This window comes from Phyllostomus hastatus, unplaced genomic scaffold (assembly GCF_019186645.2).
Source record: "Phyllostomus hastatus isolate PE091 unplaced genomic scaffold, TTU_PhHast_1.1 phas_contig_64, whole genome shotgun sequence".
In the NCBI taxonomy this organism is placed as follows: domain Eukaryota; kingdom Metazoa; phylum Chordata; class Mammalia; order Chiroptera; family Phyllostomidae; genus Phyllostomus; species Phyllostomus hastatus.
The window spans coordinates 4,642,181-4,661,713 of NW_025333928.1; the positions used below are offsets into that span (position 1 = coordinate 4,642,181).

At 43.4% G+C, this 19,533-nt stretch overlaps 1 protein-coding gene across 1 annotated transcript; it reads right to left on the bottom strand.

Moving 5' to 3' along the window:
• Positions 1-5,412: 5,412 nt before the first annotated feature.
• Positions 5,413-14,906, bottom strand: NDUFAB1 (NADH:ubiquinone oxidoreductase subunit AB1). Its single transcript, XM_045849098.1, has 5 exons — positions 14,708-14,906; positions 8,524-8,646; positions 7,172-7,259; positions 6,347-6,446; positions 5,413-5,575 (listed from the first exon to the last, which is right to left on the bottom strand). Exons 1-4 carry the CDS (start codon positions 14,867-14,869, stop codon positions 6,355-6,357), a joined length of 465 nt encoding a protein of 154 aa, XP_045705054.1. The 5' UTR covers positions 14,870-14,906; the 3' UTR covers positions 5,413-5,575; positions 6,347-6,354.
• Between the last annotated feature and the right edge of the window lie 4,627 nt (positions 14,907-19,533).

Below are 19,533 nucleotides of genomic sequence, written 5' to 3' on the forward strand. Positions count from 1 at the left end.
CCCACTCTGGCTTCCAGGTGTTGGAGGGGGTGCCACCTCACTGTCCTTACACCTCCTGACTTGTGCCTCGTGTGATTTTACCCAACCGTGTAGCCTCGGAGGACACGTTTAGTAACACACTGAGATGGAGTTCCAGTTCTTGCCACAGCCACAAAGACCTGGAAGGAGGGAGGGAGAAGATCTGTTACCAAAAAAGAAACAAAAATAGAATCCTTGGAATGAATAGTGGTTATAGTTTGTTGAAACTAGTTTTGACCCAGTGCCCCTCCCACTGGACCTCTCTCGTCCTCCTCTACTTTGTAAGTGTTCCTGAAAGTTCTGGTCCCATGGCCCCTTTCTATCTCTTTTCCATTATTCCAACACCTCATAATCTTGAAGCAACACTGTTAGTTCTCAAGATCTGACTGGTGTGGGAGAGAGTGATGGTGGCACTGCTACATGCTGCGCATTGGCAGGCACCCATCTGGAGAATCTACTCTGCAGAGGGTCCAGATCTTATCCCAGTTCTGAATGGTTACTACAGGCACCTTTCAGAGGAATAGGGTGATTGACTCTTCTCAGGTGGATAGCGATGTGAACTGCAGTCCTAGTATCGGACTATACCCTTTGTGGGGGTCTCTGCATTTTCTTAACTGTAGGTAACTAACAACCCTTTCTGCAAGGAGGATCCCACAAGCCAGATAGTCTTTAGGGCAAGAAGCAACAAACTCTTCCTTCTCATGTCCAAGAGGTGGTCTGTTTAGCCTGTCCACATAGGAAATGGAGGTGCCTGTCCCCCAGGAGCGCTGAGGTGACACCACGTGACTGCTTTCAGCTGGGATTGACCTGTGTCTTTCCCTAGTTATCAAGGCTGTTTTTGTCCTGAAGCCTTGTTAGCCAGTCTTCCTCTCCTGATACAACTTTTCCTACTGTTTACCCTATTTATAACTCCTGATTTCAAGTTTCTTGCTGTTTTTACTCCCCTCGCCCTTACTTAATTTTAATCCCTTGCTGTTTTCCCTTTTTGGTTTTGGAAATTTTCAAATTGACAAAGCTGAAATATGCCACATTTAACGTCTTACTCTTTTCACCTTGGTTCACCAGTTAAAATATTAACCAATATTTTTCTCTTCTTCTAGACACATACCCTTTATTTTGCTGAAACATTTTACAGATGTGCAGGGTTATCACATTTCACCTGTGGGTATTTTAGCACATACCTTCTAAGAAAAAGGACACTGTTATACCTTAACACAACATTGTCACCTCACTTAAGAAAATATCAATTCAGTAATATCACTCAATATACAGACCAAAATATCTTCTAGAACTATTTTTCTAATCAATAATACTTATGTTTTAAAATCCTTATTCTGGTCTTGTTTTAATACCCTTTGAACTTTTATGGTTTTGGCTTTTCTCTCTCACCTTAAAAGTCATTTCCACCCTGGCTGGTGTAGCTCAGTGGATTGAGTGCAGGCTGCGAACCAAAGGGTCGTTGGTTCGATTCATAGTCGGGGTACATGCCTGGGTTGTGGGCCAAGTCCCCAGTGGAGGCCACATGAGAGGTGACCACACATTGATGTTTTTCTCCCTATTTCTCTCTCCCTTTCCCTCTCTCTAAAAATAAAATCTTAAAAAAGTAATTTCCCCCATATATTTTACTCCCATGTACTTTTAATTTTTATTATGACCCCTAATCTCTCCTCCCCTTCTGGTCATGAACCTTGTTATGTTTTATGTTGTGGGTTTGTCATTTCCAGCTGGGGCTGTGGTTCCAGAGGAGGTGCCCGGGAACCAGCAATCCCAAAGGGTAGAGTCCTCTGGTCCGCCAATCACTGGCTCCCCGCCCACATCTAAATCTCACTCTAGGGTTCCATGACTCAGGACTTGGTTCTTGGTGACAAACCTAATTCATAGGACTTAGACAAAGTGATCAAAGTGATTTGGCTCAGATAACTGGAGGTGCAGTGTGTCCAATTGAGCCCAATGCAAGAGCTCCAGGCGCCTGACCCTCCAATTGCTAGCCCTGCTCTCTGTTGACTTAGCTTCCATCACACTGGCAGCCCCAAAGGAAGAGAATTTTTTTCTTCCCCAGGAATTCCAGTAGAAGTACCAAACTAAAAGTACTAGTAAAAGTACCAAAACAGATTCTTAGGGAACCCTGCCCTCCACAAATACACAAATATCGTAATGTTAGCATCTGTGCTAGTTGACTTACATTCATCATGAGTATGGGATTTTCAAGCAAATACCCCAGACTGGAGGTGACAGCACTTTGGGCAGACCCCACCCAGCAGGGTTTGGTCTCCAGCTATGTGCCAGGTAAATGCCACTTGGCAAGAATTGTGGTGCTCCAGGCTTGGGTGAGGCATGTTCACCTCTGGGTACTCTGTCCACAAGAAACTTGCTTCAAACACTGCCTTCAAGTCCTGTAACAGCTCCTCCATTGAATCTTACCATGTGCCAGGCTCTGTGTCACTTTGTGGGCAATATATTGTCAACACTCTGCCACATCCCTCTTGTCACCCCCACTTACCCATTAGAGGAAACAGGCTCAGAGAAGTGACATGACTTAACCAAGGTCATGTGTATCACCAACTGAAGCTAAGATTCAGACCCGAGATTTGCCTAGGGTTCTGCTATTAAGGTACTTTCATTATTATTGAGAACTTAGGAAAACTCACTATGGTTTTTTCTTTCCTTGGTTTAAGCCCCATGTCTTAAGGGCACTAACTTGTGTTTGTGAGTTGTTTTTTAAAACTTTGAACCTTAACATTTGTTAATTAATTGGCTATCATTTAAAAAACTAAGACAGTGCCCTGGTTAGATCGTTCTCACAATATGCCAGGGTTGTGGGTTCAATCCCCAGTCAGGGAACATAAAAAAATCATCCAGTGAATGCATAAATGGGTGGAACAACAAATCAGTGTTTTTCTCCTCTCTCACATTAATATGTTAAAAATGAAAAATTAAGACAGTAATGCATGTACTTGATAAAGAAATGTGAAGTCTGGTGAGACTGACAAGTCTCTCACTTAGTTCTAGCTTCTCCGCCTCAGCTGTGACCTATCCCTGTGGGCAGTAGCGTTTCATTTAGGCTTCAGGGCATCGGGTCCATCTGAGGAGCACACACCCTGCAAACACTCCAGCCTATGGCTCCAGCCCATTTTTCTTACCCTCTTGTTCATTACTTCCTGCTGAATGAGTATCTCACAAACAAACCCATGTGTCAACCTGAAATCTGTCCCCTTTCCAGTCTGATCCTCCTCTAGTCTGTTTCAGATGACTTGGTACAAGCAGCCGAAGGCATAAACTTGTGAGGTGTCCTAGACCCTTTGCCTTTTCCTTCACCTGACTGGGTTCTGTCACTTTTATAGTGACTTTACTAGTCGTTCCATCTACATTTTTTTGCATGGGCTTTTCCAGGAACCACAAGGTTCATCCCTTAAGTCCACCTTTTCCACTTTCTGCACAGCCACCAGCAAAGGAGCTCAAATATGTACATCTGGCTGCCTCCCCTGCAGGATACCCTATTGCTCCCACTGCTGACCCACTCCTCTGCCACCCTGTAAGGACCCCCTTTGTTTTTAACCACAGGCACAGCACTGCAGTTCATGCTCTAGCAGTGTTCCAGATTGAACACACTTGTGTCCTGCCCATTTCTGCACAGGCTGCTCCCATCCACCCTGGCCAAGCCTTGGAAGTTCTGCCCTAGCTTCAGTGCCACGAGTGCTTTTCCTCAGATCAGTTCAGCAGCTGCTGAACTACTACTGTCTGTTTCCACATACTTTTATGTGTCATTTATTACACAATACATGGTATTTATAATTTAGAAAATACTGAACAAAAATAAGCCCTATTTCTACCATGTTATAATCATTAACATCATAGTGTGCTTTAGAGAAATGCTGGTCATGCTGGTTATAATCTGTACTTAGTCTTTCCATGTGATTGCATAAAACTTCCTATTTAGTTTCATATGGTTGGATATCCAATTGTACAGCATCTGTGTACTTTGTTACATGTGTCATGTTGAATTTCCTCCCTTATTTGGACAAATTTCAAACAAGTTGAATGAACACACATGCACACACATAGTATATACGTGCATATAGCTGTCACCTAGTCACTGGTTAATGTTTTGCTCTGTTTCTGAGCCATGTGAAAGTCAGGTGCAGTCCTGACACTTCACCCCTAAGCACTCAGTGCATTCATCGTGAGAATAGGTTAGACCGCCATAACATTGTCATTATTCCCAAGAAAAGTGATGTCTTGTCCCCTGCACATATCTCATTTGTCCTCCAGTTTCCTGTTCTTCCCCATCCTCCCAGCCCCATACTTCCCTGAAGTTGATGTCTCCAGTTTCCTTTTTAGTTACCTGTCCTTCCCCATGACGTCGTTTTGGTTTTTTTTAAAGCCCTACCTTCTGGATGTTCCCCCATGATCAGACTCAGGTTCAACAATTCTAGCAACATTCTTTCTGTTGATTACATCAGGGTAATCGGAATGTGGCACATCATATGGGTGCTAGCTGTCCCATAGCAAATGGTGCACTTCTGGGAATGGAGGCATACAATTGACCTGTGTGGTGCTTAGCCCACTGGCAGGGTACTGCACATGTGATGGTGGGCACGTGATGGTTGAGAGGCACTTGCTATCTGAGGAGGCACAATGAGAAGAGTGGTGTGGCAGAACTAGAGATGGGCCAGAGACAGGTTGTGACAGGCCATACAGTCATTCTCACAAAGGGAACTGCCTACAGCAGATGCACAGGTATTCCGAGGCAATTAGAACTACATGCACGTCACACCATCTGTACTGTTCTCATTCACACACACTTTGGAATGCTGCATGTGGCCAGTATGCTGCCTTCCTAGAGTGGCATACAAAGAACATTCCAGTTAAGTTCTTAGAGCTAAAGGGCTTTTGCTGTTGTTTGTACACGGAGACTCTAAATAGCATTGCCAAGGAATTACCTGTGTGTGTGATTCAGTGTATTGTCTTCCTTAATCTGGGTCCTTTGAGACCTGGAACAGCTACACAGTCATGGGCACAGGGTACTTTTGGGCAGTGGGTGGTTAAGATGCTAGCAAAAGCCATAACTGTAGTGGCAGTACTGTGAGGCCTCCTATCTTAAGCACAAACAACCACATACGCTTTTTTTTTTTTTTTTGCAAAATTTTTGCAAAACAGCTGCCATTGGGATTAGAATAGCCAGCACTTTGCCCAAATGTTAAAATTATTGTAATTCTGATCAGAGGCATCACGTGCAAGCCTGTTTTGTTCCAAGTGCACTGCTCAAAAAGTCTTACTTTTTGCTCTGCATGAATACTAGTGGCAGATTAGACAGGTCTTTAAAAATATTAAGCAAAGTCAATATAAAAATGCACTTTCTAGACATCACTGAAAAGCTAAAGACTGACAAAAATGTTGATTTTATAGATTTATTCTCAAAGGGCAAAAACACTTAGACAATTTAAATACAAGTCTAAACAGAATTACTCTGTCAATGTCAGCAGTAATGCCAAAATGTGTTCTCCTGCCAGACACTCTTCTGTATATTCCAAGTCTTCTATCTGTGAAGGAAAGGGATCTGGAAAAGACATAGGAAGTTCAGTGTTACTTTTGCTGTATTGTTACTAACATTCCATGAAGATCTCTGAGGTGCTATATTCAGAATAACTGGATATAGTTACAAACACTAATACAATGTTTTGTTTAAAAAGTTTTATCATTTGATTATCCTAAAGCCCAAATAACAATAACTAATATTTATTGACAGACTTCTTTACTATCAGGCATTGTATTAAATAATTTACATACACCACTGATTTTTAACTTTACAAAAGTCCCAGGTAGGTCCTATCTTTATCCCCATTTTACATATGTGGAAACTGAGGCTCACAAGAGGCTAAACAGACTAAACAGAATGTGGCAGAGCTGAGAATAAACAGATGTCTGACTCCAGCATCTGTCTTCTTGCCCATGAGGCCTCTCTGCCGACAGCCAACAGACAGGCCATCCCAACGTCCTGCATAGCAGGTGGGGCTGGCCTGGAGTGAGGGAAGCAGTGGTCTCTGCTTCTGGGTTAACTCGCAGTGTTTTCTACAAGACTGCTTTTAGGAGGGCTAACACTGAAGGGAGTCTATCCAGGAATGAACTTTTCTCAACCCTCCTCACAGATACAGATGATCATTAAGGCTGGCCCTCTTAGACTGACAGATAACCAGAGGGGCGTACATTTTATAAGCAGTGAAAATCGTGCATTTCCAGTTTTCATTTCTTCCTGAATCTTACTTTATTGAAGAAACCCAGAGAGATTAATTCTATGGGAGAACATCATTCTATAAGTCAAATTACTTACCTGATACTTTATTCATACACATCCTTCTTATCTGCAATGTAATCTACAATTTCTTGTGGACACATCAGCTTCTCCGCATCTATATCAGGAATCTCAAACCCTGAAAGTACAGTTTACAACAGTGCATGAGTACAGAAAAAGGAGACCCTTTAGTTGAAAGCACTGACACTTCTGTGATGCCCACAAGTGTACCAAGTGTCTAGCAACCCTGATTCCATTTCAGTTGTGAGTCAGTGCTGTTCTAGACAATGTGTGTATCATATTGGGTATAATGGTTGCCTCTTTTAAAATATATATACATACATAAAATTCACATAGTAGAAAATTCACCCATTGAAAAGTATAAAAATCCAATGGTTTTTAGTATTGTCACAAGGTTGTGCAACCATCACCATTATCCAATTATAGAATATTTCATTACCCCAAAAGAAAGCCTGTACCCACCCGACCGCAATGGATGCCATGCCTCTTAGGTAGCATCATCTGTGAGGGATCTTAACTAAGTTTTGCTCTGTGGGAAGGCACAGAAGTCTCTTAGCTTCCATTCAGGAAATTTGCCTCCAAAATTAGTTGTGGAGCCTTGAGTGGTCTCATTTGCACAACTAACTGTACCAAACCAGAATAACTTGGAGTGTGCACAGGAAGCACAGCAGGAAACCAAGGTATGTGTATGGGGCTGTGGTTTTATGCGAAGGGGGAACTTCATGTTTCTATTTATATATTTGATTCAAATCCCAATTCAGACTCCCAACATTCCTTTCACTTTAATCCACCCAAATCAAGAATCACAATATGGAGACCCAAGACTTGGCGTGTGTGTGTTACCAAATTCGTCCTCCATAGCCATGATAATCTCCACTTGGTCCAAACTGTCTAAGCCCAGGTCTTTCATAAAATGGGAATTTACTGAAAGCTGCAAGAAAAGAGACACCAAACACAAAATCAGGCTGTCAGAACTTTTGCTTTGCAAGACAACTGAGTGGTACAATGTTAATCATTATATGGAAAATTTATTTTTAAATAAGAGGAACCATAACTAACATACATTTAATGTGTGCTGGCATATACTGGGTGTGCTTTACATGTCAACTAATTTAACCTTATTTTGAACTGGTTAACAACAAATACAAAGCTAATGATGGATTTCACTTAACATATTTAATTAATATCTTTCCTGGCTGGCATAGCTCAGTGGATTGAGCATGGGCTGCGAACCAGTGTCACAGGTTCGATTCCAGTCAGGGTACATGCCTGGGTTGCAGGCCACAGCCCCCAGCAACCGCACATTGATGTTTCTCTCTCTCTCTATCTCCTTCCCTTTCCTCTCTAAAAATAAATAAAATCTTAAAAAAAAAAACTTAAAAAAAAAAAAGATTTTTGATCACTGCTCTGAATGACATTGGAGAGTTTGGGTTTTCTTGCTCCCCTATTAACAACTAGGAGTACACCTTAGAAGTGATATTCCTTCCCCTTAAGAATAGCCGACTGTCTTTTATCATCACCTGCCTTTAATTTAGACCTCAATCTTCAAAAAGCCACATGCAAACTAACTATCCTGGGGGTGTCATGTCATGTACATACAGCATGGTGACTACAGTGAATAATACTGTCTTGTAGCATATTTGAAAGTTGCTAAGAGAGTGGATCTTAAAAGTCCTCATGTCAAGAAAAGAGCTTTTGTACTGTGTAGTGACGGATGTTAACTAGATTATGGTGATTAATTCACAATATACACAAATACCTGAAACTAACATAATGTTACGTGTCAATTTTTACCTCAAACAAACAAACAAACAAATACCAGTATCCTACTCACACAACAGTTTTAATTACTAAAGGATGAATTTTTTTTGTGTTACTATAAGAAAAATTCCAAAGGTTAAGAAAGGTGCAAAACAGTGTTTACAGTACACTACCCCTAGGGTTTATAAAACGGTAGGAAGTACAAATCACATAGCACATACAACATACACGCATGTGTGTGTACTTCCTTGCATGTGTACTGAGTACCTCTGGAAAGATACACAAGAAGCTGCTTTCACTACTGCCTCCCAGAGAGGAACCTCTGGCTGAGAGCAGGGAGACTTTTTACTGAATGTCCTTTTGGACCACTTGAATTTTGTATCATGTGATTAAATATCATCTAAAGAAAAAAACATTTAAACCACATCAGTTACCTTCTCAGGGTCAATCTTGTCATACAGTTTCAAAACATAAAGAACACGGTCCTTGATGCCCTCTATTGTCAGAGGGGGCGCGTCACTATATGGCCGGCACAGCTGTGTAATTCTGCCTGGTACCTAGGGTAAAGGCAGGAAGGAAACACTGAACCTAAAATGCCTCCAAATAAATGCACTTGCCTGTGTTAGGTATCTCTCACAAAGCTTTTAAGGCTCTAGAGCAGGGATGTCAAACTCATTTTCACCAGGGGCCACATCAGCCTGATGGTTGCCTTCAAAGGGCGCAATGTAATTTTAGGACTGTGTAAATGTAACTACTCATTAACTAGGGGCAAGGAGCTCAGTGCTGCTGCCAGGTAGAAACAAGGTGCTAGACCGGATTCGGCCCACGGGCCTTGTGCTTGCCACCTGTGCTCTAGAGAATTGCCTCATCTGATTGTGACTATGGCTCCTAGGCCACACTGGTTCACTGCTGGGGAATCTCTGAAGCTCTAGTAGTTCTGAAGCATAAACATGGGCCTCCCTTTCCCTCAGAGTTTGGACATTCATTTTGTTCCATGAGACTAAAATGCTCCATGTGTGCAGAAGAGCCTAAGTTTCCTCATGTCATCTGCAGCAGCCACTGCGGCAGTAAGTGCCTACCACCTCTAATGGGCACACACAAGTCAAAGTAACCCACATGGAAAGAGCTGTCATGTTAAACTGAGGCAGCTCACTGAGGACCATATATGTAGGGTCTGATCTGGCCCATTGGCTACCAACCCAAAGGAGAGGAAGACGGAGCCTGACAGTTGTCACAGTTTAGTTTGTTTCCCTTCAGGTCCACACCTTACTGACACCGGCCAAACTATGAGCCTTTCTGATCTTTGCCATGATCATCTCAAATCTCTGATATTCACCTGTTTATAATTCAACTGGGCACTAGGGTCTTGACTCCTTTACGAAATGTGAGAAAGTTTCCATCTCACAGGTCAGCGAGCTTAAAGCCATGGAAGATACCATGCAGAACAAGAGAAAACAAAATAGCACTCAGATAGTTTTGCTCACTGTGGAAGTCCCTAATCTGAACTGGTTTGTTTGCCTTCTAAAATTGATTTTAATACTATGGTTTGGAGTTCTTATAGTATTTCCCATAGAAAATAAGTTTTGACTATTGGGGCTCAGGTGCCTGAGACTCACAGAGGTCCATGAAAAATCGTAATTAAACAAATGAACCAAACCCGCACACACCTCTGTGTAAGCACTATCATGCAAAAACAAACAAACAAAAAAAAAACAACCAAACAAAAAAATCTCAGGCACTGAAGTTAGGTATAATCAGCAAGTGAGGGGATCAGATGAGTTTTATAGATGTTCTGAAGAACATTTCTGGGTACTTTCAGAGGTTTGGAACACTTGCTATTTTCTGTATAAATTTAGTGTACTTTCCCTTCCAATGACAGGATGGGTTATGGAGATCGCTGAAGTGGGAATGTCACCAGGCCTTATCAATGACTAGATGGTTTCCAAGCCACAGATAAAATGAAGTAGTAGAAAGGATTAAAGAGAAAGTGGGAGAAGGAATGAGCTAACTGTGGTAATGACAGACAAGAACTTGAAGAGTAAGGATGTAGTGGAGGCCCATCTGTGTATATCAAGAAGTGGCGGGACGTGGAACCAGTGCTGAGAGGGACAGAGAAAGGGGAGGCTGCTGTGTACACAGAGGAAGCTGCTGAGGATGCTTCTACACAGCTGTGGCCCACCAGGGGTCAGCAGCATCCCCAGCAGCAGGGCAAGTGCCTGCAGAGGCCAGATAGGCAGATGTCATTAAATGAAACTAGACACCCTGGCTGGTGTGACTCCATGGATTGAGTGTCAGCCTGCAAACCAAAGGGTCTCCAGTTCAATTCCCAGTCAGGGCACATGCCTGGGTTGCGGGCCAGATCCCCAGTAAGGGGTATGCAAGAGGCAGCCACACATTGATGTTTCTTTCCCTCTCTCCCCTCTCTAAAAATAAATAAAATCTTTAAAAAAATGAAATTAAAGGAGTTTCTACCTGGAGGCCACATGGCAAGGTAAAGTGGGCGGCTACAGTGGGCTCAGCAGAGTTAGAAGGATGAGAGCTCAGAGTGTGGAATGAGACTGCTTCATCTGTACCCTTACTGCAACATGGGGATAAACAAGAGTGCCAACCTTGCAGGACTGTTGTGAGGTGTGAGCAAAGGGAAGGGCTTAGAGCACTGCCTGACATGCACACAGGTGCTCTGCGGGGCTATCCAGCAGGCCCAGGAGGCTGTTTGTGGCTTTTGGGTGGTGTACCCCCAAAGCACTTGATCCTGCTTCCTCCCATGCCTCCCCTTTGGACCTCTATTGATTTTTTATCATTCAGTCAGGCTATGACCCTGCCCTGACACTTTCCGTATATCATCTCCTTTAGTTCTAACAGCAGTATGAGGCATATAGCACTATCACCCCATTTTAGATGAAGAAACCAAGGCAGAGAAAGGCTTCCTAGGTGGGGGTCTTACTCTTTACTGCCTCCTTCTGCTGGATCTCAGCCATTTAAAAAAAATAATAATATACGTGTTGTTTCTGATGTTAACTGTTTTCCCCAAGATGTACACCTAAAACTTCTATTTAACAGAAAGCTCCCACAGATGTGAGAGAAGAAGGCACTATTTGCAAGAAAAGAGTGACTACCCTCTGGGTTAGTATAAACTAATCAAATCTGATTAGTGTCCATTAGAACCCATCTCTGACTGAGGGAAACTCAAAAGAAACCTAAGGAGATAGCCTTAAAGGCCATCTCTACAAACTGCCCCCTGCACAGTTAATACCCAGGCAGCACAGACATTCAAACTCTACGGTTTGGAAATGAACTCCCTACCCATCTGCCTGCAAAATGCCTGCTTACAGACCTCTATTCCTCCTCCATCACCTGGGGCTCTAGCCAGAAACCTCAGGGCCAATCTCCACTCTTCTCATTGTCTCCCTATCACGTCTATGGGTCAGTCAGCATGTCTGGCTGGGGGGAAAAGGTCTCATTTATTCCTCCAAACAACCTTGTTTATGTTCACTCCCTGACCTAGGCAGAGAACATCCACACACTTCAGTGGGCATACAGCAGCACCCTGTACAATATGCCTGCTGTCTTCCACCTCAATTTGGGCCTCTCCCTTACCCTCTCCCTGACCCTGAAGGTCACCCATAAGTGTGTGCCGGGTATTTCCTGGCTTTAGCATGTGGCGCTACACCTGCCCTGACTTCTGGTAACACTGCTGCCTTCAAGACCATACTCACTAGGGGTTAGTTCCCTCTTCTTGCTTCTGCACTGTATATACACCTGTCCTCACATATGGCAAACCTTGCCTCTACATGACCATCTCAGCAGCCTGCAAGCTTTACCTGTATGACATGCACTGTGCTATGGGCTGGAATGACAAAAAGACATGATCTCTACCCTCAGAAAAGCTACGGTCTAATGGAAAAGGCCAATCCAAACAGATCATTTCAGTAATAATAAAATGAGACAAGAGCCATAACAAGGTTATGGATCAGTAGGCTGCTTCAGTAACAAAAGTTGTCATTCAATCCTTGAGAGGCAGGGAAGGAGACTTGGGAGTTAACCAGGAAAAGGACAGGGACAGATTATTCAAGGAGGGAAAGGCAGGTCAAGAAAAGAAAAGGAGGCACAAAAATGTAGTGTGTCTGTGTGTGAAGAAGTTAGTTCATGTTGCTGGAGTTTTAAGGGCAAGGTGGTACCCCAACACGGGCTCTGACACTGAAGAGGCAGGGCCAGGGCTGCGGACCTTGAGTGAGTCAAAACAGGTTTGTCTTACTAGGGAATGAATGATGTGGACAGACCACAGCCCAGAGTCAATCACTGTCATGTATGTCATCTGGTCTGGTACGAAGAATAGTCAAGCTTTCCCTGCATCAAGTGCTTTGTCTTCACCTGGGTACCGTGTCCCACAGAACTTGAAATTCTCTTTGTGCTCTGGCCAGCAGACAGTTTAGGTTCAGGGCCTGCAGAGGTCAAGTATTGGATATTGGACTTCAGGGCTCCATTTTAGACCACTACCCTTGTTTTTCCTACGTCATATTTTTATAGTCTTACCTTTCTATACCCAAAAAAGCTGCTTTATCTTTTTTTTTTAAAGGCTATAATGAGTAAGTGGTTGCTCTGAGATCAGCATGGTAGACAAATTTTGAGGAGGAAAAACCAACAGCTGGGAATGGGTGGAATGAGCATTCATCCAAATGAGATGAACAGAGACTGGAGGTGGTTTGGAGTGACTGGCACACAGTCAATAGAAAACAACAAAGTGAAGAAACAGCCCAGGAACAGTGTGTGCTAAGAGATCTCTAAAGATTACCAACATTTAAGGATCAGGCTAGACAGAAAAAGTGCCCACTGAGTAGAAGAGAGAAAGAGGACAAGCCAAGAGAAAACAGTATCAGAACAGCCTAGGGAAGATGGAGCAGCAGGGACTGACCAGGCAAGTTTATCATAATTCCTGCAAAGTAGCCAATGAAGATGTGAACATCTTTCTTAGTAGCCATCTCTATATCCCTTAACAGGCTAGTTAATGCCTGGCAGGCAGGCATCTATCCCTCAGTATATTTCAATGAAGAAGTATTTACTCTCCACTTCAATCCACAAAGGATATAAGGTAGTTAAATGGGAACACTTAGTCAAAACCACTTTGTAAATATAAATAAGGCAGTTCCTCTGCTGTACATGAAAACCAAGCAAAGGTAGTGAGACATCTTTGGGCACCCTACTGTTAAAGGCACGATCCAAGGACCAACAGCAGCAGGACCTGTGGGAAGTCCTTTAAAAACAAAGACTCTTAGCCTGTTACCAGAATCTATATTTTAACCCAAGTGATCTGTACACACAATCAAGTTTGAGTATCAGTATTTTAAAAACAGGGATATGTGTTTTGCCTCTTAGCTGAATGCTGAAGCCAATCTAAGGAAAAAAACACTCAGCAACTCCACATACTGCTGTTTTATCCCTTAACTTCAGGATGACACTTTCAACCTCCGATTCAGGCAATAAAACAATGTCATACAAATGAATCCATTACAGTGTCAGTAAATCTCAAAACTAGCTGCACAAAAGGATCACTTGGCAGCTTTTAAAAAACAGATGCCCAGCACCCACCTATAGAGATTCTGAGTGATTTTGCTCCAGGAATCCTAACTTTTTATTCTAACATCTTAGTCAAGGTTTAAATATTATTACAATGAAGTTCTAGAAATTAAAAAGGGGTTTCTCAGCTTGACCTTGGGAGTCTATCCTACTTTTAGACAGCAGTTCCTAATCTTGGTGCACTTCAAAGTCACTTGAGGAACTTAAACAAAAACCCAGTCTGGGGCCTCATCCCAGAGAGTAAATCAGAATTGAGTGGCAAGAGATTTTTCTTTCTCTTTTAAGCTACCCAGGTGACTTGGATGTGCAGGCAGGGTTGAAAAATCACTGCCCTAAGGAGAGTTTCAGCCTTGTAATGGCTTCATCATATATATATATATATATGTATGTATGTGTATATATTTATATATACACCATATATACACATCACATATATATCACACACACACATATGATGTGATATATATTTTTAGCATATATATATATGTAGTTTCCTCTCTCTATTTCCAGGAGGCCCAGAAGCAGACAAAAGGTGCCACATGGGGAAATGCAGGGAGAGAATTGCTCTAGAGAAGGTTATGGGTCAGCCTGGGTTCCCTTCTGCACCCTGCCATTAGTTTTCCCCCTAGAAAGCTACCATCGTCTTTACCAGTATCGCTTAAGGATAATGACAACCAATAGTATTCTGAGGGCTTACCAAGCGCCGCTCTAGGTGTTCTACCTTAACCCCTCTAAGCCTGGGTGCAACTCCACCGGATAGAGACCAGTATCCCGATTTTAAATTCAGACTGAGGCTTAGCGAGGTTACGACCTAGCCTGAAGTTTCGGTAAGTGGCAGCCGGTATTCGAACCCGAGAATATCACTAGGTCGCACAGCCTCCAAGCAAGGTCAGCCGAGCTCTGTTAGGCAAGGGAAGGGAGAACGAGCCAGCTGTCCTCGTTCACACCTCCTACGACTGGCGCAGCCCCGCGGCCTGACCCCCTCCTCTCCAGCGGGCCGATCCCTGACCCCTGTCAAGCCCCAGCAAAGTCATCGCGAGTCACCTGCAGGAGCGCCAGGGAGGGAACCCCGGGCCTGATCTGGGTCCCCGCGGGGCACAGCCTGATGCTGAGCGGCCGGGCGGCGGCCAGCGTGGGAACCTGGGGCAGCGACCCCAAGGCCGCGGGCAGTCGGCGGACACAGGAGCAAAGGACACGAGCCGCCATGGCTACGCCCACCCAGGCTGCACTGCGCGGCGCCCGCGGGTCCAGTTTCCTCTCGGGTTCGGCGCGGGCAACGCACAGAGCGGCGCTGCCGAGGCCCATCCAGCGGTGGCGGCCCCTGGCGGCTCCTGACGGCACTGCGCCCTCGGGGCGCGAGGTCCAACTATTTCCGTTCGGAGGCGATTGGCTGCCACGGCCACAGTCCCTGAGCACTAATCATTGACACGAGAAAGGAACTTATTTTCATTTATTCTCTGCAAGTTCTGAAACACGTTTTTAAACGTTTTGACGCCGCGTTTCTTCCATAGGAATTAAAATTAACAGGTCTAAACTCAATGTGAAATAAGAATGTGAAAAGGAGTCGATTTAAGTATGTAAGACTAATAAATGTGGAAATTACAATAAAAACCATATATATGTTTTAAAGTTAACAATGTATAAATAATATAGCTCACAAAAATGGGTTCTTTTTGGAAGTTTTGCTGCTAATATGCTCTCATTTCTTAGCAGGGAGCCCAGGGATATTGAAATCCACACATATAACTCCAAACTCTAAATATTACCTGGATGGACAATCTAACAATGGCTTCAGTTTTACATGTTTCTTTTACTTTTGTTAAATTTAAGTAAAATCAAGTATAATGCCTTTAATTTAAAATACAATGCATAGTACGACCCCAGTGTTGTAAAATTATTTATATTTATGTTTGCTAAAAAATTGAGTATCTGCCATGTGCTAGTTGTTGAGGATACAGCAGTGAGCAAGCCAGCCAGGCAGTCTATTCTCATAGAGTTTACTTTCCAGTGAGAAGATAGACAATAAACAAATAAAAATATACCCCCCCAAATAAAACTCCAGGAGATAGTGATAAATATAAGGAAGAACAATAAAGCAGGGAAGGGAATAGTGAGGGAGTATAGGAGGTGAGTTATTTTAGGTAGGGTGGTCCCTGAAGGCCTCTTTTAGGAGGTATATTTGATCTAATCAATCAGGAGGGGAGACAACCTTGAGAATCATTTGCTGTTGGTGATGCCCATCAGTTTGTATGGCAATGCCAGCAGTTGACACCAGGCTTCTCCTGCACCCTGATTTAATCATCACCATTTCATTGCTTATTAAACAATTGGAAAAGCGATTGTGCCACCTGTTTGGAATGGTCAGTGAATGAATGGCCAAGCTCCATTTTGAGTGGCAGCCTTCCATTTCTGCAGAAAACTAGCACCAAAAATCTAGAGCCCAAGGATCAGGACCCATATCTGTGTGAGTCATAGTGACACACCAGTCTCTGATTATGCCTTCCCAGCTACCCTTTGGGGCACACCCATGTGACAGACCCAGGATGGTGACATACAGCATTAACAGAAGAGGGAGAACTCAGGGAGAGCCTGGTAGCATACTGAGTCCACACTTGAGACCCTCTCCCCCCATGACCTGTCTGTATTTTGTGTTCCATTTAATCCTTTTGGTCAAACATAATAAATCACCTCTTATTTAAATGACATATGTTGGGAGAGCTACTTTTTTCTTCAGCAAGCAGAGAAAATGTCAGCCTACATGGCTTCTGGGGTAAAAGGTTCAATATTAAGATTGAGATTGAGCCCTTAGCAGCTGGGAAGATTTGAGAGAGGACACTGGTGCTTCTCAGTAGCACCCCCATCAAAGGATATATAAGCATGAACTATGTCAGCTTCTTGTACACATCACCCCACCAAACCAGCAGTTATCCCTCCCTCCTTCCAGCCCATTTGCACTATTGTCTTATGCCCTCCTGTTCCCCTGGGACCATGTACCTCCAGTTTCCTCTTCTACTTCACATCTTCATCCTTTCTTCGCTCTCCTTTGAGGCCATGAACATGCCAAAGTTTCTCCTGGCCTGAAACAAGTTCAGAGGCCTCATCCACTGACCTTCACATATCTCTAATAGTACCCTTACTGCTTCCTTTCACAGTCAAGCCTCTTGAAAAAAATAATCTACACTTTCAGTCTTTACTTTCTCACTTCCTATTCTCTTTAATCCACTGAAATCTAGATTCTCCTCAACCTCTCCCCTTGCACAACCACTGAAGCTTGTCATAAAGCTCACTAATACATCTTAAATTGGCAAGTCCAATAGATATAACATTTCTGGCCCTTCCTCTTCTACCTTTTTCATGGTTCTGTCTCCTCCACTCATCATGTAGACATTGGTCCTCAGGGCTCTGTCCTTGATCCACTCTTGACTTTCAAAATTGTTTTACTCTAGAGGTTTTCATTTCCACCTGCATCCAGGCCTGGCCTCTTCTGTGAGCTTCACATCCCTGTGTCCATTGTCTATTACTAGATCTATAAACTCTAAACACCCAAATGAGTTATCTTTTCCCCTGTGTATTGTTTCCGTTACTGACAGCATTGCCTACTAAACTAAAAATGTAAAACTCCTTCATCTCCTAACTAATCCTGCATTCACTCAGCCCTGCCTGTTTCCTTTTCCTTCTGAATCTCCCCTCACCTCCACAATAAAGCCCACTTTTGTTAACATGCCTCATACACTCCCTGGCTACCTCTAGCTTCCTGACTCCATTCCCCACAGCATAGTTCTCTAAGTGCTGAGTTATTTGTGGTTCACATCATACTGTCCTTTCTGCCTGTAATATCCTTTGCTTGTGTGCTGTCTTACCCTGCAAGTCACAGCTATGTTGTCACCCTTCACAAAGCTTTTCTTGAACCCTATGTTGTGCTAACTGCCCATCCTTTGAGCTTCCATAGCAGCACTGTGAACACACCCTTTAAATTTAAAACACAGTATTTAACTTACTGCTTTACCCATAGACTGTGGACTGTTTATCCCTCATTAGACTGTGTATTTTTGAACAGCAGTGGCCTCACAGGAATTATCTTCATACCCACTGTCACGTGCCCAGTGTTCGTTCATTGTTACTGAACTGGAATTATTGCTTAGCTCTACTCAGCTTTCTGAACTTTTAAAAAAAAATTTTAAAAATATATTTTATTGATTATGCTATTAGTTATCCCATTTTGCCCCCTTCATTCCCCTCCACCCTGCACACCCTCTCCTACCCACATTCCCCCCTTTAGTTCATGTCCATGTGTCATAAGTTCTTTAGCTTCTACATTTCCCATACTATTCTTACCCTCCCCCTGTCTATTTTCTACCTACCATCTATGCTACTTACTCTCTGCACCTTTTCCCCCTCTCTCCTCCTCCCACTCCCCTGTTGCTAACCCTCCATGTGATCTCCATTTCTGTGGTTCTCTTCCAGTACTAGTTGTTTGCTTAGTTTATTTTTATTGTAGGTGTGGTTGTTAATAATTGTGAGTTTGCTGTCATTTTACTATACACGTTTTTTATCTTCTTTTTCTTAGATAAGTCCCTTTAACATTTCATATAATAAGGGCTTGGTGATGATGAACTCCTCTAACTTGACCTTATCTGAGAAGCACTATCTGCCTTTCCATTCTACGTGAAAGCTTTGCTGGATAGAGCAATCTTGGATGTAGGTCCTTGGCTTTCATGACTTGGAATACTTCTTTCCAGACCCTTCTTGTCTGCAAGGTCTCTTTTGAGAAATCAGCTGACAGAATGATGGGAACTCCTTTGTAGGTAACTGTCTCCCTATCTCTTGCTGCTTCTAGGATTCTCTCCTTCATTTTAATCTTGGTTAATGTAGTTACGATGTGCCTTGGGTCCAACTTCTTTGGGACTCTCTGAGCTTCCTAGACTTCCTGGAAGTCTATTTCCTTTGCCACATTGGGGAAGTTCTCCTTCATTATTTGTTCCAATAACTTTTCCACTTGTTGCTCTTCCTCTTCTTCTGGTATCCCTATAATTCAGATGTTGGAACATTTAAAGATGTCCTGGAGGTTCCTAAGTCTCTCCTCATTTTTTGAATTCTTACTTCTTCATTCTTCCATTTGGTTGTTTCTCTACTCCTTCTGGTCCACTCCATTGATTTGAGTCCCAGTTTCCTTCCCATCACTATTGGTTCCCTGTACATTTTCCTTTATTTCACTTAGCATGACCTTCATTGTTCATCTAATTTGCGAACAAATTCAACCAATTCTGTGAGCATCCTGATTACCAGTGCTTTGAACTGTGTATCTGATAGGCTGGCTATCTCTTTGCCACTTAGTTGTATGTGTTCTGAAGCTTTGATCTGTTCTTCCGTTTGGGCCATTTTTTTTTTTGTCTTGTCCCACCTGTTACGTAGTGAGGAGTGGAGCCTTAGGTGTTCACTAGGGCGGGGCAACTCACATCACTGAGTTGTGACACTGTATGTGGGGGTGGGTCCCAGGAACAATGGTGCTTGCTCTGCTCTCTGTAGGATTTCAGTCCCTTCCACTGCTTCCCCCAAGCAAACTGGGCCCTTCTGGTGTTGATTCCTGTGTGGGTGGGCTTGTGTACTTTCTAGAACCCTGTGGGTCTCTCCAATGAACTCTCCTGTGAGGCTCAGAGTCTCTCCCAGCACCTCAAGCCCCACAGGTGTTTTCAATCAGTGTTTTGAAGCTTTATTTCCCTGTGCTGGGACCCTAGGTTGTGTGGCCTGTCTCACTCCCTAGTTTCACCTGGTTTATCTGGGCGTGAATGTAGGATCACCTGGTCCACCAGCCACCATGCGCACAATGCCCAGCTTCACCATCGTCACATCGCTGGGTCTGCCCATTGCCA